Source organism: Pseudophryne corroboree, chromosome 2, assembly GCF_028390025.1.
Source record: "Pseudophryne corroboree isolate aPseCor3 chromosome 2, aPseCor3.hap2, whole genome shotgun sequence".
In the NCBI taxonomy this organism is placed as follows: Eukaryota; Metazoa; Chordata; class Amphibia; order Anura; family Myobatrachidae; genus Pseudophryne; species Pseudophryne corroboree.
The window spans coordinates 181,121,647-181,147,540 of record NC_086445.1 but is presented as its reverse complement, the minus strand read 5'-3'; the positions used below and the strand labels follow the sequence as shown (position 1 = coordinate 181,147,540).

General features: G+C 46.9%; 1 protein-coding gene and 1 pseudogene across 4 annotated transcripts in view; both read right to left on the bottom strand.

The window, feature by feature from the left end:
• The window catches only part of EIF4B (eukaryotic translation initiation factor 4B), a 161,890-nt gene that overhangs the window by 90,318 nt on the left and 45,678 nt on the right, over positions 1-25,894 (bottom strand). For all 4 annotated transcript variants that reach the window (XM_063952081.1, XM_063952079.1, XM_063952080.1 and 1 more), the window contains exon 5: positions 8,972-9,026. In XM_063952081.1, the coding sequence (XP_063808151.1) occupies positions 8,972-9,026 (55 nt within the window). The remainder of the gene's footprint in view (positions 1-8,971; positions 9,027-25,894) is intronic.
• LOC135051647 (5S ribosomal RNA) lies at positions 17,694-17,812 on the bottom strand (annotated as a pseudogene).

Sequence of the window (25,894 nt, the reverse complement as noted above, 5' to 3'; positions counted from 1 at the left end):
GCTTGTTCCTGGCTGTGACGGGGCTTCTTCTGTAAGCTCCGTCCAGCTTATCTTTGATAACTTCTTGCTGGCTGTGACGGGGCTTCTTTATGTAAGCTCCGTCCAGCTCTTTGATCATTTCTTCCTGGCTGTGACGGGGCTTCTTTCTGTAAGCTCCGTCCAGCTGTTGCAGGAGACAGTGGGCTGCCTGTGGCTGTGAGGGTGCTCTTTGTGAGGACCGACACGCCATACGCTGCCTTGCAGCGGCACCATCCCGGACCCATGTTTTTCCAGAAACTGGGAAGGGATGTGCTAAGTGTAAAATTAAAAAAAAAAAAAAAAAAAAAAAAAATCAAAATGAAAAATTAATAAATCTTCCATCCAAGTGTGGGAATCCCACAAGCCGATGTTAGTGCTTTGAGCACAGAAAAAACACTGGGTTCGTACACTGAGGTACTCTAGGGATATGGAGGGGTGGAGAGTTCTAAATTTAAATATTCAGTGCCTTTGTTCTGCTACGCCGCCCATATCCCAAGAGTACTCCAGTGACCCCTAGTGGATGAAAAAGAAATACGCTCTCTGATTATGCCATTCGTACAATTCACAAATCATGCATCTATACATTAAGATTCAAACAGAGCTCACATTTAGAAATAAATGCCTCAAAGTCCCCACAGTGAGGAAATATTCATAGCTGTAAACATCTAGAAAATGTGTGCCAGATTAACCTCTTCGCTGCTTTGCATTCCACCATATCGGTAAAAAAAAATTAAAAAAAAAAATGTTTTCCATTACATGGATAACCCAGTCTACTGAGGTAATGAATGAATATATATATATATATATATATATATATATATATATATATATATATATATATATATATATATATATATATATATATATATATATACACATATATAATATTATTATATATAAATACATACGTCACAATCTCAGTAGGGGACCCAAAAATGTGGGATCTTGAATAAGGGATACCTTCTTTCAAAAAAAAAAAAAAAAAAAGAGAGTCCCTTTAATTATTTGTACACACTTCGGGGAAAATATTACCCCATTCCTCCCAGACTACATTTGACTGAATTGAAAGGGGGCGGGGGGAATTTGTTACTGTCTGGCTAATGCCTCTTTCAAGTGAGGGTAATCCCATCTTTCTCTGTTATGCAGAGGGGAAGAGAGGGACTTTACAGTCCCACCCCTAACATTTTCATTATTTATTGCTTTTAAACAGTGCTGCCAGTGTACTTACACGCAACAGCAAGACTTCTGAGCTTACTGGTGGCTGCTGCTGGTCACCTGGACTGGTGGGGACAAGGAAAGTTATTTATTGGGTAGCTACACCCTCCACTGCAGAGGATGCCTGTGGCTCGTCATCCACAGTCTATCTAATATTGGGAGGACAAGCCCCACTTGTCCTCCGCAGCGAAGGGGTTAACTAAACACAATACGTATTAGCACTTGACCATTGTAAAATTAAATTAAAACATTCAAGATCACAAACAGACATCAAGCATCCTCATTTTTTTAAGATTATATCTACTTATTAAAACATAACCGAAACAAAAAGAAAACCAAACTCCTCTCACAGCTTAGGAGGCTGAAGAAAAAAATAAAAAAAATAAAAAAAGGGTATCTGTTAAACCCTTTTCTTGGAATCCATAGGCTTAGACAGGGTATAGGTGGTTGAGCTTGGAGTATGGGCACCAAATGGTTAAGTCTTCACTCCTAGCAGCCCAGGCTACCTCTCCCCTATACCCAGCTCCCAGCCTCTATGTTCCACTTAAGTTAAACAAGCCCAAGGAAGGAATAAGAGGAAAGACCGGTATACACTCTGATCAAAATACACAGTAAGAAAAGGAGGACCAGTACCAGTACAATACCAAAGCAAGCCAGGTGCGTCAGGGTGGCAAACGTGTCCTTTATGGATTCCCAGGGAAGGATTTAACAGGCAGGTAGATAAATCATCTTGTCTCTCATCCATAAGGGACACAGGCTTAGAAACTGGGACACCCCAAAGTGGTCCCTTAAAAGGAGGGGACCCTCCTAAGCTGCCCTGAGAACCCTTCACCCAAGGGCAGCATCCACAGAGGTGAAGGTGTCAAAAGAATAGAACATTATGAACGTATGGGTAAAGGACCACGTGGCTGGTTTGCAAAGCTGCTCTGAAGTACCACATCTAACTGCCCGAGAAGTGCCCAGTGGGCGGGCGGAGTAAGTCCACGGCAGGGGTAGGAAGCCGCCATATATGAGGCACGGCGGATAGTCAAAAGGAGCCACCTGGCCAAAGTCTGTTTAGTAGCTGACCAGCCATTTGATAAAGTTATACAGGACAAAAAGTCCTTATTGAGATCTCCACAAAGATCCAAGGAGGCCTGCTCAAGGGAAGAATCCAGTACCTGGAAGGAAGCGACAGCGATCTTCTGGTTGATGTAACAACTGGGTGCCACCTTAGGAAGGTAGCCCAGTTGCATCCAATGAACAGCCTAGTCCAATGCAAAATAAGAAAAGGCAAGTGACAGGACAATGCGCTCAAGCAAGGGCCGATGCGATAGCAAGAAGGAAGACCATCTTCCATGTAAGCCAGTGAATGTCCACGATGTCCAAAGGGTAAGAACCAAACTTGGGTTCCACTGAGCCACCGGAGGTTGCACATGGAGGACACACTGCAGAAAGGTCCTTACATTAGGCAAAAGCGCAATCAGTCGCAGGAATAGGACAGAAAAGGGCAGAGACCTGTACTTTTAAAGGAAGACAGGCGGAGACTTAAATCAACAAAGACAGGACTCTAGATAGACAGATCTGGGATTGAAGCCATGAGCCAAACACCAAAGTATGTTCTCCAAACATGGCGATAAACTGTCAAAAGGTGGATTCCGGGCATTAAGCATGGTGCGGGTGACAGACTGAGATCCCCTTAAGCCATCAGGATGGATGTCTCAAGAGACATCCTGTCAAAGATAGATAGGCTAGGTCTTTGTGGAAGCACAGGCCATGGGACAGTAGATCTGGCTGTAGAGTATGAAGCAGCAGAGCATCTATGGAGAGGTCTAGAAGATTTGTGCACCATGCCTCCCTCCAACTGCGGAGTACCAGCGGAATCAATGAGATTGGAGGCAAGATGTATGTGAGAGGGAAGGTCCACCAAACCGTTAGAGCATCCACCAGGAGATCTCCTGGATTCCTGGTATGCAAACAGTACCTCGGCAGCTTGTGCCAAGACTCCATCACGCAGATATACGACAAACCCCAACGGAGAAGCAGGAGCTAAAGGATATTCGGGTAAAGCACCCACTAACCTGAGTAAACATCTTGGCAGCTTAGGAAGTCCACTTCCCAATTTTGGATCTGGAGATGTAGACTGCCAACAGAGCTGGATGACTACGCTCTGACCACAGTAGATTGGAGTGAAACTGGGCATACTAAACCATGTCGAAAGTGAAGACTAGAGAGCCCAGAATCTGCATGCAAGTGTACTGACACTAAACAGTGACCTAAAAATGTGCGAATCTTGGTCTGTAAGGACCGAATGTTTATTCAAAGGAAGGACTACCCACTGGTATTTGGAATCCAATAAGGCTCCCAAATGTGGCATCACCTAAAATGTAGTCAAGTTGGATTTTTGCAAATTGATAGTCCACCCGTCAGACTGAAATAGGTCTATTGTAAGACTGATGTGATCTTTTAGCACATACGGTGACATGGCAAGAAACACTCAAAGTAGGGCAGAATTCTGACCACTCTATGCCGAAGATGTGCTGCCATGACTTTCGAAAAAACACAAGTAGCAGTGGAAAGTACAAGTGCCAATGCCTAAAATTGAAAGTGTACGTCCTGAAACTGCAAACCTGGGGAATTGCTGGTGACTGAATGATGGGAGCATGCAAAAAGGCATCCTGGATATCTAGGGAGCCCATTCAGTTTTCTGGTTCCAGAGCCAGAATAATGGAGTACAGAGACTCCATGTGGAACTTGAGAACCCAGAGGTACTTGTTGAGCATTTCAGGTTGAGGATGTGTCAGGACGGTTTCGGAACTAGGAAGGGGTTGGCACAGAAGGCCGTGCCTCTGAGACAGGGGAACAGAGATGACCTTAGGAGTCCTGAAGGGAGTATATGGATTCTCGCAGTGCTCCCGCTTTTCCTGAATCCACAGAAAGGTCTATAGAAGAAAAAAAATAATAAGTGTTGGTCAGAGGATGCTCCCAAAGGTTTAGGGCGTAGCCTTGAAAAAGCACACCTCTTATCCAAGCGTCTTGTCACCATACATGCATCGGAGAAAAGCAGAAGCTGGCCTCCCACACTGGGGACAGTCAGGTGGAGGTCTACAAGGCCAAACTTGGTAACAGGACATCTGGTGGACCAGGTCTGTTTTCCTCTGGACTTGAAGCCCTTGGTGAAAGAACTTTGGAACCTGGAGAAAGTCTGACCCTTGGCCTTACCCCGCAGATGAAGGGAGCAAAAATTAGAAGTCTGCCACAGACTGAAGGAAAGCAGTCTTGGATGCAGCTACCATAGCTACAATCTTGTCCATCTCTGGGCCAAAATTAACCTAACCCAAAAAAGGTAGAGCTTCAACTGCCGTTTTAGAGTTAATGTCGGAATGCCAGGTATGATGCCAGCGGGCTCTTCTGGCCACCACAGCAGCAGACACCTTAGGCAATGCATTCCCAACCTCAGTCTTCAAGGCACACGAACAATGCAGGTTTTAGTGATATCCAGACTTCAGCACAGATTGTTAAATCAAAATAACAGGTACTAATTAAGGGGCAGATATATTAACCTGGAGAAGGCATAAGGAAGTGATAAACCAGTGATATGTGCAACGTGATAAAGGCACCAGCCAATCAGATCCTAACTGTTAATTTACATATTGGAGCAGATTGGCTGGAGCCTATATCACCTTGCACATATCACTGGATTATCACTTCCTTATGTCTTCTCCATGTTAATACATCTGCGCCTAAGTCCCCTGTGCTCAAGCATAGATATCACTAAAACCTGACCTGTTCATGTGCATTGAGTACAGAGGATGGGAATGTCTGATATGTTCTACCATAGACAACCATTCCATTCTAGGGAAACCAAAACCAAGAACATCTTTTAGCGATTTCAGAAAGCTCACGATGGCCTTAGCCACCCAGGCATACACAAGAGTTGGACAAGCAATAACTCCTGCATTACAGAAATTTGCCTTAAGGAAATTTCTATCCACCGGATCCTTAAGGGATGCCGTGTTAGGTATAGGAAGGGTAGTAGATTTGACCAGTTGGGCGATGCAGGCATTAACCTTTGTAGGGGCAATCCCATATAGGCCAATTCGCAGCTGGCAGCATATAAAAAGAAGCAATGCGCCTGGACCTGGAAGCACTTGTTAGGGTGAACCCATTGCCTCCACTAGGTGGTCCTTAAGTTGAGCAGAAGGGAACTCGGCAACCATTTTTTTTGACGTTTAAACACTGGGTTGCCAGAATTACACGTTTGCGCAAGGTCGCAAGTGCAGATTTAACCACCTTGATCAGGGCCTCAACAACCACTTGTGTTAGGGAGTCATCCGGTATAGAGAAGGTCTCAACATCTGAGGTAATGGCAACATCACCCTCATGATCTAAGGAAACCTCAGAGTTTGAATTATAACCAGAAGCGGAGAGCGGTCCTGTCTGGTAGGCCTGGGCTTGGACAGACAGTCCTTGTCTACCATCTACTGGAGAGATGCCAACATGTGCACCAGACCTTGCACCGACTGGGTGAACAACTGCATCCATGGTGTTTCTGCAGAATCAGGCTGAAAAACACCCTGGGCAAGAATGTGACTGGGGACTTAGCCCACACCTGCGGTAGACTAAAAGGATGGGAGGGCCTGGGGATTGCGAGCTTGTTAACGAACTGCAACATTACATGCGAAAGTGTTACGCCCATGCCGGTTCCTGAGCTGTGGGCAAAGGAACCACCCACACTGTGGGGACATGTGTATCTGCACTAGGGGCACATCTGGCACACTGCGTGGGGGCAGGTGTGCATCTGGCACTGTAGGGGCAGGTGTGTATCTGGCACTGTGGAGGCATTTTTATGTGGCACTGTGCTGGGGAATTAGATGTATGTGTCACTGTACAACATGACTAAAAATGGGGTTGTGACACGTCGTCATACTCCTACAAACGTCATACCGAAAGGTGTGCACACAAAAAGGGGGTGTGGCTTTGTGAATAGGCCACACCCATATTTTTGCGCACGTGCATGATAGTGGCTCTTATCCCTTGACTACGGGACTTGTCTGGCTCTTTGCCTCTGACTGGTTGGCCACCGCTGAGGTAGTAGAAAAGAGGTGAGCCCTGTGGCAGGAATGTGCCAAGGGGTGGAGTAGGGGTTAACAGGGAAAGCCTGCCTCCTCCATCTGGCACGGACACCAGAGCAATGGCCACCACTAGTAGTAGTGACCCGTTGAATGGAAGCTGCCCTGGTGGTCTATTGGGGGTGTGGAGATAACCTGAGCCCCCACTGCCAGCACTGCTGCTGGTCTCTCACCGGCGATGAGAGCTGCAATGTGTGCAAGCAGAGAGCCACCTTACCTGGTTCCCGCTGCGGCTCCCAAAGTATGCACTGTTGAGTACCATCCATGCTCACTGGCCCAGTCCCCAGTGCTGGGGCTCAGTGGAGGGGCACTTAAGGCGTCCTATAGGACGCTGACTCACTGCCCACTGAGTGCAGTAAAAAGAAAGTAAAATAAAAAGGAGGCTGCAAGCAGCTCGAGAAACGGTGTCCTGCTCCTGGCAGGAACCAAATTAAATTAGGACGTAGAGGCTGGGGATGGGGTAGAGAAGACAATTATTTGGTGCCCAAACTCTAAGCTCAACCACCTACACCCAGTTTCTTTGCCTGTGTCCCCTATGGATGAGAGAAAGGCTGCTTTTTAAACATAACCATTTATAGGCTAGTGAGAGAGAAAAGTCACGCAATAAAAAACAGAACTCTAATGTGCCTGCTCAATTAAAACAGCTTGTATGCCAATAGCATAAGGACCCTAGAGATAGTGGTTAGACTACAGTGGTATTAGTAAATTATATTTTAGCCTTGATGGAAAGGACTGAGTCAGAGAAAAGTGATCTCTATGGTAATGAGCAATGTCCATACACACAGATACTAAGCACTGGATGGATAACTTGCCTCTTGTGACCCTTTTGATCTGTTCTACACTAAAGGTCTGTCAGTGTGTAAGACAGTAGGGCAGGCATGTCCAAACTTCGGCCCTCCAGCTGTTGTGAAACTACATATCCCAGCTTTCCCTGACACAGTTTTGCTGTCAGAGAATGCTAAAGCTGTGTCAGGGCATGCTGGGATGTGTAGTTTCTCAACAGCTGGAGGGCCGCAGTTTGGACATGCCTGCAGTAGGGTCTAACTAGCTTTTCTAGAGCAGCTAGCCATGAACGGAATTCAGGCATGTAAAGGTTGTATCTATTTCAATCAGCAGGAAAGCTCCTGGTACGTAAACTCAGTATGGAAAGAAGACGTACATTCCATATCTGTTTCAAGGTTGAAAAATGATCACTGCTGAAAACCCACCACCTGAAATGTACTACTGCAAAGCACATATCAATATTCTCCCCCACGCTCTACTTTCCGGGTGATTCACCCGGGAAAATTACCCTGCCACCAGGCACTTTTCCATGGCCTAAAGTCGCACTACACTGTAACGCTAACACAATACTTCTTCCTCGCGATTGGCTGCCCCTCATGCTCTGACGTCTGACGCGCCACCTGACCGCCCTCGCTGTCATGTAGGTCTCTGGCTGTCGCGGGGTAACCCCCTTGGCTTGCGCCCTGTTTCATGATGAGACTAATGCACCTCCTGTAGCCACACGTCCTGCAGGGGAATCGCATCTGTAACGAGCTGCAGGCGAGGTTGCCATGCAAGCGCTCTCCCTGGTCTCGCGTAACCTTTTGTGCAGGAAGGTCAGCTCCTGGTTCACAGCCATGGAGTAGCTTCTGGGCAAGATTCTGCCCACCTACAAGATGGAGAAGAGACCCCCACCCCTTGAGCTGCAGAGCTTACACTTCAACAAGTGCTACGGGTCTCTGGAGAAGGAGGAGAGGGCACTGCTGCTAGGGCAGCTGAGTTTGGGGTGAACCATGTCCAGGTGGCAGAAATCAGCAAGCAGGTGCAGGCTCAGCAGAAGAGGGACCTGGGTAATGTCCTGCAGGTGGAGGACAGGCTGAGGTACTGCCTCACACCCCAGTAAAAAGTCCTATCAGCCATATTAGTAAGCTGGAAGGGGGCATGAAGCTCCTGGTGGACCACAGAGCTGACCTGGTGTTCCGTCTAAGCTGGCAGGTGTCCCCCACCTTAGGGTAAGATGCCTTGCGTGTGCTCAGTTGTGTATTGCATGGATCATTCGTGGGTTTATCTTCTTCAGGCTGGCAATGACATCAGGTTACTTAGATGTATGCATCTACTACTGTGCGGTGGTTTATAAAGGGACATACTGTGCAATAAGGGGCCATACTATGTGGACACAATGTGAATTGGTACTATTGTGTGGCCTCGGACCTTCCATGTGAGGCGACACCCCTTTACGCACGAAGGCCTCCAGCCGGCTGCCAAGATTTTCTGGGGAGAACACTGCATGTAAACATATCGAGTACAAGTAATGCAGTTTTGAAAATGTAACATTAATCGTGAAGGGCTATGTGATAGTTGCAATTAATGAACTATAAAAATGTTCCACTTTGTCTAAAATGCCTCCTGCAGTATTGAAATCAGATGCTGTGGTTTCTGCAATCAGAGGCAGTGTACTGAAAGCTGGCTGCTGCAGTCATCTCAGGATGTTTCACACATGAAGCATGCATCTACCAACACTATTACTAATACATGGTTACAAACGTTTGTGGCTGTGATAGAGAAAACCAGGACTGCCAAAGGAAATCAATTACTACTTCTAATTTTGAAACTGCAGTGTCATGACACTGGAAGCTGGCATTCACCTTTATCCTGTGCCTGATCAGCAATGTCCACTCTTATCCTTCTGTTCCCAAGAGACTGCAATAAACATAGGTAATTAGCAACAGAAACACTGTTAATAAGGTCATCATGGTAACCAACAAAATACACATTTCTGGAATGCAACACCTTATATATTTTGACGGCATTAAAACTGAGCAGAGCTGTAAAAGGAAAATAGGATTTTAATTACTTACCGGTAAATCCTTTTCTCGTAGTCCATAAGGAATATTGGGGTCTTAGTACAATGGGGACCAAAGGAGCTGGTGCACTTTAAATTTCTTCAACTGGGTGTACTGGCTCCACTCCTCTATGCCCCCTCCTACAGCCAGTACAGATAAACTGTGCCCGAAGTAGAATAAACATACTTGAGAGAAGGAACATAACCGTGAGTGGTGAGATTCATACACCAGCACAACAACATAAAAACGACCAGTAACAGCTGAACAGGTAAAACTCAAAAGAAAAACATGCAGAAAAGTCAATGCACTGAGGCGGGCGCCCAGTATCCCTTATGGATTACGAGAAAAGGATTTACCGGTAGGTAATTAAAATCCTATTTTCTCTAGCATCCATAAGGGATACTGGGGTCTTAGTACGATAGGGATGTCCCAAAGCTTCTGCAAACATCTGCAGCACCGCATGCCCAAACTGGCTATCCTCTTTGGCCAGGGTATCAAACTTGTAGAACTTCAAAGGTGTTCTTCCCCGATCAGGTAGGCAGAGACACCACGGGCAGCCACCCAGGAATACCCCACTGATCTTGTAGAGTGTGCCTTCAGAGACTGCAGAACAGGTAAGGCTGCAGACACATAGGCCTGTTGGATAGTAAAACAAAGCCAACGAGCAACGGACTGCTTAGAAGCAGGACAACCCTTTTTCTGTGCATCATATAGCACAAACAAGGAATCAGTCTTCCTGATCCGAGCCGTCCTCTTGATATAGATCTTCAAGGCTCGCACAGCATCCAATGCCTCCAGTAGAGCAGAAGTGCCAGAACCTGACGGAACCACAATAGGTTGATTTAAGTGGAATGCAGAGACAACCTTCGGCAGGAATTGCTGCCTAGTCCCGAGCTCCACTCTGTCCTTTTAAAAAACCAAGTAGGGACTTTTACACAATAAAGTCCCAAATCTGAGAAACGCCTAGCAGAAACCAGGGCCAGTAACATCACCGTCCATGTGAGGTACTTCTACAGTCTTCTACCGTCACCAGAGGTTCAAACCAGGAGTACTGTAGAAATTCCACCACCACATTCAAATCCCAGGGTGCCGTGGGGGGCACAAAAGGAGATTGTATGTGAAGTACCCCCTTGCAAGAAAGTGAACTTCTGGCAACACTGCCAATATCTTCTTTAAGAAAATTGAAAAAGCTGAAATCTGGACCTTAATGGAACCCAGACGTAAGCCCTTATCTACACCAGCCTGCAGGAAACGTAAGGAACATCCCAAGTGGAACTCTGTAGGCGGATACATGCGTTCCTCGCACCAAGAGCCACATCTTCTCCAGATATGACAGTGTTTTGAGGTCACAGGCTTCCTGGCCTGAACTATGGTAGCAATAACCTTTTTGGAAAAGCCTTTGTGAGCTAGGATGTTTCGCTCAACCTCCATGCCGTCAAACGAAGATATTGTAAGTCCGGGTAGACGAACGGTCTTTGTTAAAGATCTCTTCTCATTGGCAGAGACCACAGGTCTTTGGACATGTCCAGAAGATCCACGTACCACGCCCTCCTAGGCCAATCAGAATTGCCTGGGCTCTTTGATTCCTGATTCACTTCAGCACCCTTGGGATCAATGGAAGCGGAGGAAACAGGTAGACCAGCCGGTAAGGCCAAGGCGACGTCAGTGCATCCACTGCCGTCGTCTGAGGGTCCCTGGATCTTAAGCAATACCAGCAAAGCTTCTTGTTGAGTCGAGAAGCCATCATGTCTATTTGTGGACAGCCCCACCGGTTGATGATCTGCTGAAAACACATGACCGTGGAGACCCCACTCTCCCGGATAGAGATCGTGACGACTTAGGAAGTCCACTTACCAGTTGTCCATTCCCAGAATGAAGATTGCGGACATTACTCTTGCATTTCTTTCTGCCCAGAGGAGTATCTTTGACACTTCTCACATGCAGGCCCTGCTTCTTGTCCCTCGACGATGTATGTACGCCACCGCTGTGGCGTTGTCAGACTGAACTTGGATAGTGTGATCCTCGAGTAGAGTAGAGGAGAGGCTTGAATCAGAGCATTGTAGACCGCCCGAAGTTCCAGAATGTTGATCTGAAGTAAAGCTTCGTGGGTTGACCACCTGCCCTGGAACTGAGCCTCCTTGGTGACAGCTCCCCATCGTCTCATCTGTCGTGAGGAGGATCCAATCCTGAATACCGAAACTTCGACCTTCCAGTAGGTTTAAGGACTGTAGCCACCACAGGAGGAAAATCCTGGCCTCAGGTGACGGCCGTATTATCCAGTGCTTCTGAAGATGTGATCCGGACCTCTTGCTCAGGAGATCCAATTGAAATGTTCTGGCATGGAAGATTCCATACTGGATCGCTTCGTATGAGGCTACCATTTTCCCCAACAATCTTATGCAAAGATGGATGGATATTCGAGTAGGCCGTAGAACCATTCGGACCATCTCCTGGAGTGTTCTCGCTTTGTCCTCTGGTAGGAACACTTTGAGCCACAGTATCCAGACACATTCCCAGGAACAGGAGACGCCGAGTTGGCTCCAGGTGGCACTTCTGTAAATTGAGGATCCACCCATGGTGTGACAGAAGTTGGATAGTGTGGTCTATATGGAGTAATAAAAGCTCCCTGGACCTTGCCTTTATCAAGAGATCGTCCAGATAAGGGACAACATTGACCCCCTGGACCCGGAGTTAGAACATCATCTCCGCCATCACCTTCATGAACACCCTCGGAGCTGTGGACAGGCCGAAGGGTAGCACCTGGAACTGGTAGTGATCGTTCAAGCAGGGCAAACCGCAAGTAAGCCTGGTGAGGCAGCCAAATCCGGATATGGAGATAAGCGTTCTTTATATCCAGTGAGACCATGAACTCCCGATCTTCCAGACCCGCAATCACTGCTTGCAAGGATTCCATCTTGAACCCGAAAACCTTTAGGTAAGGGTTCAAGGATTTTAGATTCAAAATGGGCCTTACCGAACCGTCCGGTTTCGGTACCACAAACAGGTTGGAGTAGTAACCCTTTCTCTGTTGTTGCAGTGGCACTGGAATAATGACTTGGGACTGTACCAACATTAGCATGGCCTGTTGCAGCGTAAAATGCATATCCTCCAAAGCTGGTAAGCTTGATTTGAAAAATTGTTGGGGAAGAGAACGGTCTAACTCCAGCTTGTAGCCCTGAGAAATTAGGTACTTTACCCAGGTATCCTGACATGAGCTTTCCCAGATGCGGCTGAAGTGACGCAGCCGAGCTCCCACCTTGAGATCCCCACGGGGTGGGTGGGCAGAGTCATGCTGAGGACTTAGTGAAAACTGAACTGGTGCTCTGTTCCTGAGAACCTGCGGCTGCTGGTTTTCTTTTCTTCCCTCTGGTGCCTCTAGTCACATTGGAGGCACCGTTGACCCTAGATCTAAATTTGTTAGACTGAAAGGACTGGGCAGACGGCCCTGGGTAGGAATGTCTAGCCAGCGGGGCACCAGAGGGGAGAAACGTGGATATCCCTGCAGTAACCTTAGAAATCCATGTATCCAACTCAACCCCAAACTGACACTCCCCGGAGAAAGAAAGAGAAAGAAAGAGAAAATAGGATTTTGGTACTTACCAGGTAAATCCTTTTCTTTGAATCCATAGGGGGCACTGGAGTACTCCTGGGATATGGACGGTGTTAGCAAGGACAGGCACTGAATATTTAAATTTCAGTAACTCTCCTCCCCTTCCATACTCCCAGAATACCTCAGTGTTTTTTCCTGAGGCGAACAGGAGCGATAGAGAGGATGAACAATGGAGAATTACCTATAACATTATAACATAACTGACAACAATAAAGTTGACATAACGTAACTGACAACTAAACAGTTGACACCATAACCGATAGAACTTGATAATTTGAACCAGTCGGTGAGTGTGTTACCATAAGATCCCCTGAACTTACCACAAACCAGGTAAAACTGCTCTGGGTGGGCGTCCAGTGCCCCTTATTCAAAGAAAAGGATTTACCTGGTAAGTACCAAAATCCTATTTTCTTTTTCATCCACTAGGGGTCACTGGAGTACTCTTGGGACGTACCAAAATTTCCCCCGTGGGCAGGAGAGCCGTTTGGCACCTGTAACATTAGGCGGCCAAAGTTAGATGCTGATGCCGCAACCGTATCAAACTTGTAAAAGCGCACCAACGAGTGCACTGATGACCATGTAGCCGCACGGCAAAGCTGCGTCGTAGAAGCCCCACAACCAGCTGCCCATGAAGTTCCCACACAACGTGTGGAATGAGCTGTTACTGATGTAGGCGGCTGTAACCTAGCATGAAGGTAAGCCTGACGTATGGTCAGTTTTATCCATCTGGATAAGATCTGCTTAGAAGCTGGCCAACCCATCTTGGCAGCATCATAGAGAACAAACAACGTATCCGTCTTACGAACTGTAGACGTTCGGGATACATAAACGCGTAATGCGCGTACCACATCCAAAGTTCTAGAATTTCCTGTTAACACAGGAACTACTATTGGTTGATTGATGTGAAAAGATGACACTACCTTTGGTAAGAAAGCGGGATTCGTCTGAAGTTCTGCTCTGTCATCATGAAACACCAAATACGGTGGCTTGCATGACAAGGCACCCAAATCTGAAACACGCCTTGCCGAAGCTAAGGCTAGTAGAAACATTGTTTTCTAAGTGAGAAACTTAATATCCACTTGTTGTAAGGGTTCAAAATATGAAGACTGTAAGAAATCTAAAACCAGATTGAAGTCCCATGGCGCTGTAGGTGGAATGAATGGAGGCTGTACTGTGAGGACACCTTGCAGAAAGGTGTGTACAGGCGGCAACGGAGCCAATTGTCTTTGAAAGTAAATTGACAAAGCAGATACCTGCACCTTTAGTGTAGATAAACGCAGTCCTCCATCTAACCCCGTCTGTAGAAATAACAAAAGACGGGATAACTTGAAAGATGTCGGAAACTTCCGAGCTTCACACCAACCTATATAGGCACGTCAAATTCTGTAATAATGAGCTGCCGTAACTGGCTTCCTAGCGCGTAACATGGTTGGTATAACAGATTCTGGAATGCCCTCTCTTTTTAAGAGGGTGGTTTCAACAGCCACCCCGTCAAAACGCAGCCGCGCTAAATCGGGGTAAAGGAATGGACCCTGTTGTAACAGGTCCGGACGTAGTGGGAGCGGCCAAGGATCGTCTGCGAGTAGACCACGGAGATCCACGAACCAAGCTCTCCAAGGCCAATGAGGCGCCACTAGTATGACTGTGGCGGACTCTCTTGATCCGTTTTAGCAACAGAGGGAGCAGTGGAAACAGGTACACAAGGCTGTACGGCCACGCGATTGTGAGAGCATCCACCGCCACTGCCTGTGGATCTCGCGTTCTGGACACATACTGGGGAGTTTGGGATTGTTGCGAGATGCCATCAGGTCCACTTGAGGGTAACCCCACCTCTGGACCAACATGTGAAACACTTCTGGATTTAATGCCCATTCTCCTGGATGAAAATCCCGACGGCTGAGATAATCCGCCTCCCAGTTGTCAACTCCCGGAATGAACACTGGCGACAATATCACTTGGTGATGCTCGGCCCAATTGAGGATTCAAGCTACTTCCCGCATGGCCATGCGGCTTCTCGTTGCTCCTTGTGTACACGACCGCCGTCGCATTGTCTGACTGCACCTGGACAGTCAGAGACCGAAGCATGTGCACTGCTTGTTGTAGCGCATTGTAAAATTGCCCGGAGTTCCAGGACATTTATAGACAGCAATCTTTCGTGGTCCGCCCAGAGACCCTGGAGCTGACAATTTTGAACTACAGCTCCCCAACCTCTGAGACTCGCATCCGTCATTAGAATTATCCAATTCCAGGCGCCGAACCGTTTTCCTGCGGTTAGATTGTGTACTTTGAACCCCAAAGTAGAGATACTCTGGGCCGTTGCGACAACCTCATCCTGTGGTGAATCTGCAGATGCGAGCCCGACCACTGTGCGAGCACATCCATTTGAAAAGGGCATGAATGAAATCTTCCGAACTGAAGTGCTTCGAAAGCCGCCACCATTGTGCCTAAGAAGCGAATGCACAAATTTACCTTTTTCTGTGCGTGGCTTGAGCACTAAGTGTGCCAGATGACGAATAATCTGTACTCTTTGGTTTACCGTATTGAGACGGAAGTAGATGTGATCTCTTGAAGTTGACAATCTAACCCTGCTGAACTAGTACATTGTACGTTAGCAACGCATGTTGGAGGAGCCTCTGTTGAGACGGAGCTTTGATGAGCACATCGACCAAGTACGGAACTATTATCACTCCCAGGGATCTGAGATGAGCTATCATCACAGACATCACTTTTGTGAATAACAGAGGCGCTGACGAGAGGCCAAACAGTAGAGCCTGAAATTGGTAATGGGTTTGCCATACCGCAAACCTTAAGAACCTCTGATGCGGTGGCCAAATTGGAATGTGTAAGTACGCATTCTTGAGATCCAGCGCTATCATGAATTCCTGTGGCTCGAAACCTGCAATTATGGACCGCAGGGATTCCATCTTGAATCTGTAGTAAGTGACGTTATTGGTCTGACCGAGCCATCCGGCTTTGGTCCTACAAAAAGACTGGAACAATAACCCTGACTAAGTTGGTGAACAGGGACCTGAATCAAAACTGCTGAATCCAGCAGAGACTGAATGGCAATGTGGAGAACCGCCTTCTTATCTTCCGACACAGGCAGTCCTGTCTTGAAAAACCATAGTGATGGGAGACAGTCGAACTCCATTGTGTAACCTTTTAACACTAAATTGCGGATCCACCCATCCGTGGACGTCTGGAACCACACCAAATGGAACGTATGAAGGTGTGCCCCCACAACTGGAGATCCGAGATGGACTGGAAGGCCATCATGCCACTGGCTTGTCGGTGACCTTAGCGTTTTGACGACTGGTGGTGGTTTGTTTAAAACCACGTCCTCTGCCTCGTCCACCAGGTGGGGTTGGTCGTCTACCACGGCCTCGAAAAGGCTTAGGTCTAAAGGATTTGAACGCTGGTCCAGAGTATATCTGAAAATCCATTTGTCCAATTCAGGACCAAACAACTTCCGCGTAAGGTAATGCTTCTATTCTTCTCTCGACCTTTGCCTCCGCCTGCTAAGGACGCAGTCAGAGCGCTTGTCGTGCCGCAACTAGTGACGCTGAAAGGAGAGTACTGACTAGTCAGACGTCCGTAGAAGCTGTACGTAGATAATCAGCAGATTCGATCAGCGAGAAGTATAAGGTGGTCGTCTTGTAGGGCGGACCGGAGTCCTGTTATCCATACAAGCAGCGCCGTAGTTACCCAAATGCCAACCAAACTGCTGCTGAATACATCGACTTTAGCATAGCTCCCATGGAGATGTCACTGACTCTGGAAACGGGTAACTAGACTTAAATTGGCTAGGTTTAGAAACCTGTGTATCAGGATTCTATATTGACATCTTTATTTAGAGATTCCGAGAAAATAAATAGGAAACACACTGGAGATGTTCTAGGAAAGACCCCTTATAATTTCACAGTTTCCTCAGTCTCTGTAAACGTCAGAGACTGACGCACCCACACTATGTGACTGCTGGTCTATGCACCCCTCTCATATTCATCTTGCGCAGGTAGGCCTGGCATAGAATCGTCAGGACTGCAACATAGCAGAAACTGGGAATTTATAAGGCAAATAACTATCTTTGCAAAATCGGAGATGAAATGGGAGTATAAAATATACTGTGCATGTGGTAGAACCCTCAGGGAACCCACCCTTACAGACATTGCAGTGAAACTACCGTTTTGTTTTTTGCTGGTGACTTACTCATCATGACAAAAGCATAGGGCGATTGGGCACAGGTCACAAAATTGTAATACATTTGAAAGAACCAAAGTCGGACTACTGATTACCCATTAGTAGTGGGAGCGAGAAAATATCTATGATTTTCTCCTATATGCTGTCCTCGTTGGTGGTGCGCCCAGAGCCAGAAAGTACATAGACTAACAAGGGAGAAAAAGAAGGCTCGTGTGGGCGCACTCTATGTAAGGAAAAAAAGTTCCTATAATGTGTATAGTATAATAGAGAATGTTAAAACATAACTTTTATTAGTAGAAATATAATCACATTTTACCCACCTAAACGATCCATGAGAAAGTAATGGAAAATTGGAAAAAATATTAAAATGTTCTGGTCTCTTCAACTAAAGAGTGATTGGAAAGGTTTGTAGACACAGAATTGTCATACCACCATTTCCCCTGACCAGTACAGATAACTGTATTGATAGGACCGAGGAGTGGTCAGAGCATAAATATATAAATCTCCAACTATAATCACTTGCATAGAGTAGATATATAACTGTTTGGAGGTCACCAGACTCTAGCACCTGAATCATTCGACAAATACCATAGTTGTAAATGGAAAAAGCATTGATCTGCACTGAGCATTCACTGACTAAATGAGAAGATATAAGAAAGAAATAGTGGTGATACTGCTGTTGGCGTGTTCTTCTCACACAGAGAGGAAATAATTCCTACTCTACAATACCAGGTATTCACAGGTAGTCTCCTTTCCTGGTACTAACCCGGCCCAACGCTGTTTAGCTTCCAAGATCGGACGAGATCGGGCGCTGGCAGCGTGGTATGATAGTAGGGGATAGTATGATCAGCACGCCAATGAGAGTGCACCTATATAAGAAATAATTCAGTAGGAAATGATAGAATGAATTAGAATAAAGAAAATGAGAAGGTAAGTGAGAGTAGGTGGTGTAAAGAAGGGACCTCCTTCTACCCTCCCCCCCCCCTTAGTAAAGAAGGGAATTTGTTTTTTTATTACAAACTGCTCCCACTGCTGCACTGTTTGGATAGTGCATATATTAATAACAGTAGGGATATTCTGCTAAACAGTTCCCTCTGCTGGTGAAAATAAATATCTATGAGGATCTCCTGAAAAGTAATCATGCTTTGCAATTTATATTTTCAAGGGATTCTATTTCAAAGATCCTGAAGAAAATACACGGAAGCAGGCGGATACCAACTCTAGCATCGTAGCCGCTATACGGTTGGGGTGTGGGAGTTGAGTCGGCTGGTGTTTTTATTTTTTATTTTTCTCTCTAAAAAAAATAATTGACCTGCCCCTTTCTCCATAAGAGAGGGCTGCTAAAAAGAAAATTTCCAGCCGGATCCAATACCTTCGCTTCCGTCATCTCCCAGTCTCTCTTCCTAGTTTAAAGGGTGAAAGCGCTGCGTAGTAACCCGGTAGAGGGTTTTAGAAACATGTCTAAGGAAACCAAGACCTCAAAGACCTGTTATGTCTGTACGAAATATAGCAAGAAGAGCACGCGGGTTGGCAGCTCCGGGGTGTGCGACTCCTGCTTAGACAAGGACGCACCACCTGGGAGCAGTGCTCTGGCTAAGGCATGGGAAGACAACCTTGCTAATAGAATCTCCAAGGAGATCACACAATCGCGCAAGCAGCAATCGGAATGGGCTGCGGGATTCTCAAAGACGATGGAGGAATTTCTCATCAAGTTAACGCCGCCCGCACAAGCAGAAACGAGTGTGCGCAAGGCAGTTAAAAGAACGCTTCCTATTATACCAGAATCAGAGGAGGAAGAGGTTTTTCTTCTTGATACGGAGGAAGGTGAGTTAATTGAACCCAACCTAGATGCCGATTTTCCAGAGGAGGACATGGCAATATCTGGTCTGGACTCCTTGATTGACGCGGTAAAGGAGATCCTAAACTTTAAGGTAGAAGAAATTAGAGAGCCGGAAGAATTCGATTTGTTCGAATCCCAAAATCCGCGTTCAGCAGTGTTTCCCATACCTAAATCCCTCCAGTCTCAGATGGGAGGAGGCTTGGAAACAACCGGACAAACGATTTCAATTTCCAAAACGGTTTCAGATAACTTATCCCCTACCTAGAGGTGTAATGGACAAGTGGGAAAATCCGCCGGTAGTGGATGCTTCCCTAGGAAGGTTGTCAAAGAAGACAATCTTACCAATTCCTAACGTAACTACTTTAAAGGATGCGTCAGACCGTAAGGTTGACACAGCTTTAAAGTCAATTTTCGTAGCAGCTGGTGCAGCGCAGAGACCTGCGATCGTCTGTGCTTGGGTTAACAAGGCCATGGGTGCATGGTCTGGACGTATTGTACAAGCTCTTGAGGAGGAAAATAGCTTAGAAGAGATTACCCAACTGGCGGAACACATTCGAGAATCGGCTTCATACTTGTGTCAGGCTTCTAAGGATATCAGCAGAATCGCATCACGCTTATCTGCATCGGCCATATCGGCTAGAAGGATTTTATGGCTCAGAGAATGGCAAGGAGACTCTGACACCAAGAAGGCAGTAGAATCCATCCCCTTTGGGGGTGAAATGCTGTTCGGACCAGAGTTGGACAAGTGGATTTCGCAGGCTACAGCGGGGAAGTTCACTTTTCTGCCTACTCCTTATATGAGAACCACTCCACAGACTAGGAGAGGTTATTCGGGACCAGCATTTACTTCATTTAGATCTCAGTCCTTTCGAGCCAGAGGAAGGGGTTTCGGTACACAAGCACGTGAGGGCAGAGATAGAGGCTGCTCACAAACAGCAACCAGAAAGCAGGATAAACCTGCTGGCAAGACCGTGGCATGACGGCCTCCCAGCTCACCTGGGGTCCCCATTGGTGGGCGGCCGACTGGAAGGTTTTCAGGACATCTGGGCCAAAACCTCACCAGAACTTTGGGTGAACAACTTGATCTCTCAAGGATACAAACTGGAATTTCAGCAGAGGCCTCACAGTCAGTTTTTTACAACAGGATTGCCTCAGTGTCCTCAGAAAGCAAGGGCACTACGGGCAGCAATTCTCAAATTGCTAAATGCAGAGGTCATTATTCCGGTTCCCACTTCTCAGAGAGGAACGGGGTTCTATTCCAATCTTTTTGTAGTGCCAAAGCCAGACGGGACGGTCAGACCAATACTCAATTTAAAAGTTTTCAACCAGTTTTTAAGTATACAAATTTAAGATGGAATCAATCCAATCAGTCATTGCAGGCTTAGAACAGGGCGAGTTCATGGTATCCATGGACATAAAGGATGCATATCTGCATATTCCAATCTGGACTCCTCACCAGGCTTACTTAAGGTTCAAACTGGTGGCAGATCACTACCAATTCCGGGCATTGCCGTTAAGCCTAGCATCAGCCCCAAGAATTTTCACAAAGATCATGGCGATCATGGTTGCAGGACTGAGACTGTTGGGGGTCACGATTATACCTTATCAGGACGATTTATTGATCAAGGCTCCATCTCAGAATCGACTGCTCAAGGATGTTCAGACATCCCATCAATTCCTAATTCAGCATGGATTGATTGTCAATTTCCAAAAATCCAACCTCATACCGACTCAACGGATTCAATTCCTCGGTCTCATCTTGGACACGGTCCTATTACGGGTGTTCCTACCAGAGAACAAGGTCCAGGACCTACAGAAATTAGTGGCTCAGGTAATGAGGACACAAACAGTTTCTCTGCACCTGTGTGTGCAACTTCTCGGGAAGATGGTGGCGTCGTTCGAAGCTCTCCAGTACGGCAGACTTCATTCACGACCATTCCAGATGAACCTCATTGCTCAGGGAGCAGGCTCGCACTGGCTTCTTCATCGGAGACGAGTACGGGTCTCCCTGATATGGTGGTCGCTACACAAGAACCTTGCAGCCGGCAAGAAATGCGGCATTTGGGATTGGAGGATCCCGACGACGGATGCCAGTCTCAGAGGTTGGGGAGCCGTCCTAGAGGACCATCAGTTTCAAGGACTGTGGACGCTACAGGAGAGCAAACTACCCATAAATATCCTCGAACTAAGAGCAGTTTACAATGCACTTCTCTTAGCAGAAGACCTAGTCGTGAATCAACACATCAGGGTTCAGTCAGACAATGTCACGACGACGGCTTATATAAACCGTCAAGGAGAAACAAAGAGCAGGATGGCATTAAAGGAAGCCACAAAGATCTTGTTGTGGGTGGAAAGAAGAGACATCATTCTCTCGGCAGTGTTCATTCCAGGTGTGGAGAACTGGGAAGCAGATTACCTCAGTTGCCAGGAGATGTATCCGGGAGAGTGGTGCCTTCACCCACGGATTTTCAACATGATTGTGAGAAGATGGGTCTACCTCAGGTGGACCTAATGGCATCTCGACAAAACCATCAGCTGCCCAGATGTGTGTCAAGGACGCGAGATTCAGAGGCAGAAGGAGTGGACGCATTAACACTTCCTTGGGGTTACAGGAGGGTTTACATATTTCCACCATTCCCACTTATACCCAGGATTCTGAAAAGGGTAAAAACGGGAACGAGTGTGGGCCATTCTAAATCGCACCAGATTGGCCCCGCAGGAGTTGGTACGCCGATCTGCGGGGGTTACTTGCGGAAGATCCTTGGAGGTTACCTCAGAGAGAGGACTTGCTATCTCAGGGACCGTTCCTACACCCCGACCTGAACAGGCTGCGTTTGACGGCGTGGCTATTGAAACCCGGATCTTAAGAAACAGAGGGATTCCACGAACGGCCATCCCTACAATGATTGCCGCTAGAAAACCGGTCACAGCCATGCACTACTACAGGATTTGGAGACGGTACATGGCTTGGTGTCAGGAGCGGGGATGGAATTCAACGAACTTCCATTTATCTCGACTTCTACTTTTCCTTCAGGCCGGTCTAGAGGGAGGACTCAGACTGGGCTCTCTGAAGGTTCAGATTTCAGCTCTCCATTCTTTTTCAACAGCGGCTAGCATCCTTGCCAGAGATTCAAGCCTTTTCACAGGGGGTTCTGAGGATTCAACCCCCTTTTCGTCCTCCCACGGCACCATGGGACTTGAATTTGGTGTTAGAATATTTGAAGTCACCAATTTTTGAGCCGTTGACAAGAACAGACCTGAAATATCTCTTGGAAGGTCACGTTTTTGCTTGCCTTGGCTTCGGCTAGGCGGGTTTCTGAGTTGGGAGCCTTATCCTGTAAGAGTCCTTTCTTGGTTTTTCATGAGGATAGGGCGAAACTCCGTACAAGAGCAGATTTCCTTCCGAAGGTGGTTTCGGGGTTTCACGTAAACCAGCCAATAGTGGTCCCATCCTTCCAGGGTCTCACAGCTGAGGATGTGTCATTGGATGTTGTCCGAGCTTTACGGGTATACGTACAGCTTACGTCGTCTTTCAGAAAGTCGGACCATTTGTTTGTTCTTTATGATGGGCCAAAGAAAGGTTGGCTGGCATCTAAGCAGACTCTGTCTAGATGGATTAGACTTGCCATTCGGCAAGCTTATATTTCCTGTGGCAAACAGGTTCCAGTTCAGACGGGTGCTCATACTACCCGATCAGTGGGTGCCTCGTGGGCGGCTGCCAGAGGTGCTTCCACTACTCAACTTTGCAGAGCGGCGACGTGGTCTTCAGCCCACACATTCGCAAGATTTTACAAGTTTGATACTTTTGCGTCCGGAGAATCTAAGTTCGGACGTTTAGTTTTGCAGGCCACCGACAGCACTCCCTCCCTGGGGGAAAACTTTGGGACGTCCCCTACTGTATAGGACTTCAGTGTACCCTAGTGGATGAAAGAGAAAAGAGGATTTTGGTACTTACCGATAAATTCATTTCTCTGAATCCTCTAGGGGACACTAAACGCCCGCCTCGGTGCTGTCAACCTGCTTTGTTCAAAGTTCTTGTTTTAGACAGTTCGTACAAACAGCGTTAGTTATTCGGTTAAGAGTTCTTGGCCGCTGTTTGATATGTTGTACGGTTCGGTTCCTCGCCATGGGCTATAGTGTCATGTCCTATTCTCTCAGTCACATTTTTCAAACTGAGGGAGGAGGGATGTGAAGGGGGAGGAGCCGACTGTGCAGACAATTCTAATTTTAGATTGTGCCACAATCCGGTTCAAGGCTTCACACCCCTACTTTATAGGACTCCAGTGTCCCCTAGAGAATTCAGAGAAATGGATTTATCGGTAAGTACCAAAATCCTCTTATCTACTTTATGCAAGTGATTATAGTTGGAGATTTATATATTTATGCTCTGACCACTCCTCGGTCCTATCAATACAGTTATCTGTACTGGTCAGGGGAAATGGTGGTATGACAATTCTGTGTCTACAAACCTTTCCAATCACTCTTTAATTAGAGACCAGAACATTTTAATATTTTTTTTAATTTTTCATTACTTTCTCATGGATCGTTTAGGTGGGTAAAATGTGATTATATTTCTACTAATAAAAGTTATGTTTTAATATTCTCTATTATACTATACACATTATAGGAACTTTTTTTTCCTTACATATAGTGCGCCCACACAAGAGCCTTCTTTTTCTCCCTTGTTAGCCGACTTACTCATCATGTAACCAGACAAATTCCACCTCAGTAAAATTACTAAAATGTATATGGACAAAGTGCAGTGCACATGGGCAGACTATAAGAAACCTGATCCAAAAATTCCTACTAACACCCCTGCGCCATCCGGTGGAGCAGTGTTGTAGGACAGGAACGTTCTGGAAAAGAAACAAAGTATGATTAAAATGGCCTCCAGCCATGTGCTTATAGTCAAAGAACATAGAGCATATTTCCTTACGTGACCATTTTATATACATTTTCTATGGTATAATAAGTGCTTGTGCATATATAACACAATGCAGCCTTTTGTTTAGCAGAGGCTGTCTATTGCTGCTGCTGTGGCATAATCTCCCCCCCAGCAGCTGCGCTGCATGTAATAGGGACAGGGAAAACTCCTGACTGCCCAGCATGAGCCCACTAGCTACTAGAGGGCTGTTTTATAGGGACAGACCGCGGCAGCAGTGTGCACTGTCCGCGGTCTTAGTGATCAGAAGCAGCGGCATATTTCGCCCCCCTCTGCTTCCCCCCTTATCGTGTACAGGGAGCGCTGGCAGCGACTGTTATGCTGAGCTGCCGGCCGTTAGAGACAGACCGCGGCAGCAGTGAACGCTGTCCGCGGTCTGAGTGAGCAGAGACGCCGGCAGCTTCTTTCCCCTAAGTGACGGAGCCTCCGGCCGTTACAGGGACAGACCGCAGCAGCACTGAACGCTGTCCGCGGATTGATTGTGTACAACAGGCAGGGAGCGCTGACAACGACGCCTGTAGCGGCCGTTCAGCGCGTCCCTCTGAGCGGCGGCCGGGAATAGGGGAGCGGCCGGGGCTTTATCAGCGGTGGCGGGGAGCGGAGCAGCAGGACCTGAGTGAGGCAACGCACATAGCAATCCCCCCACCCGGCGGGCGGCAGCGTGAGCTGACCGCCCCGGTCATAAATACCTGTGATCCTTCTATGCCACCTAGCCAGGATGGCTCCTGACCATCCCCTGCAGCCTCCTTACTAACTTGGGAGGATTGGCTGCATTGTTCACATGAGTAGGAACCATGTTTACAGGAGACAACACACACGTATAACAATAGCAAGCCTGCCTTACTGTATGTGAGGAGACAGAATGATATATAGTGTACAATAGCGGCTCTCCCCCTTATTTACACCCCTGTACCAGTTTCCCGAGTATCTGGAGGAGCTGTGTGTCCTTGACGCTGTAGTAGGAAGCAGAAGGCGGCGCCAAAACGCAGCAGGTCCCGCTTTTAGGAAGCTCAGCCCCCTGTAATGGTGCCGAGCTATGTAGTTATTTACACTGGCAAAGTCTGAAATACCGTGTAAAACATCACAAATGCTAGTTTTCACTACTGCTGCCAGTGTACACAGGGGGGCTACAGCGAATCCCCCAGGGAGAGTTCCATATGCCACCCATGCGTTGTGCCACACCAAGAGCCGGGGGACCCCCTGGCGTGGCCCCCAGTTTGTACTCCACATTCTTCCCACCTTCATGCTATGTTAGGGGTGTGCGGCGATTGCGTTCGCTAAGGCGCAATGCCCTGCGGTACTAACAACCTCTCAGGACGGTGGTCCTGCAGCGGGGAAGCGGCTCTGATGACTTAAAAAAAAAAAAAAAAAAAAAAACAGTAACCGCCCCCCTAACTCCCACGGTGCAGGTATACTCTTGCCCAAATAGTATACCCAAAATAAAAGTTTAAAATAAATGTAAGAAAAATCCTCTGGAACTCCAGAGTGTGCATCCTCTCCTGAGAGCACATTTTTCTAAACTGGCTATAGGAGGGGGCATAGAGGAGAGGAGCCAGGACACCCAGTTGAAGAAATTTAAAGTGCACCGTCTCCTTTGGACCCCATCTATACCCCATCGTACCAAGACCCCAGTATCCCTCATGGATGCTAGATAAATATCAGTTTGAATTCATCAACTAGTTTGTTACAACCAGTGAGCCTGCATAATAATGGAAGATAGTGGTCAACTCAGGAGAGGAACAGGTTCCATCAATACTACATGATTACAGTGATCACCACAGATACATTAACTCAAACATAATAGGCAGCGCTTAGGCCTGCACCTTTTCCAAATGTCATAAGCCAAGTGTTACCAGAAAACGGTCTCATTTAAATGTATTGAAGCATGTTAAGTTTGTACGTCTTGTATTTAAACTGAGGCACACTAAAAGCTGGGTACATAATATATGATATATCTTGCAATATTGGTACTTCTGACCAATCTGCACGATTATATAGTGCGTTAGCCCAATCTGCTGTTCACTGCAGTCGTTCAGCATCTCAAGTGGGATGGTTCCATGGCCAACATATTTTGGTACATGCAGCATGTAAATGATCCATTGCGAACAGCAGGTTTATTTATTACCAGTTCTTTAT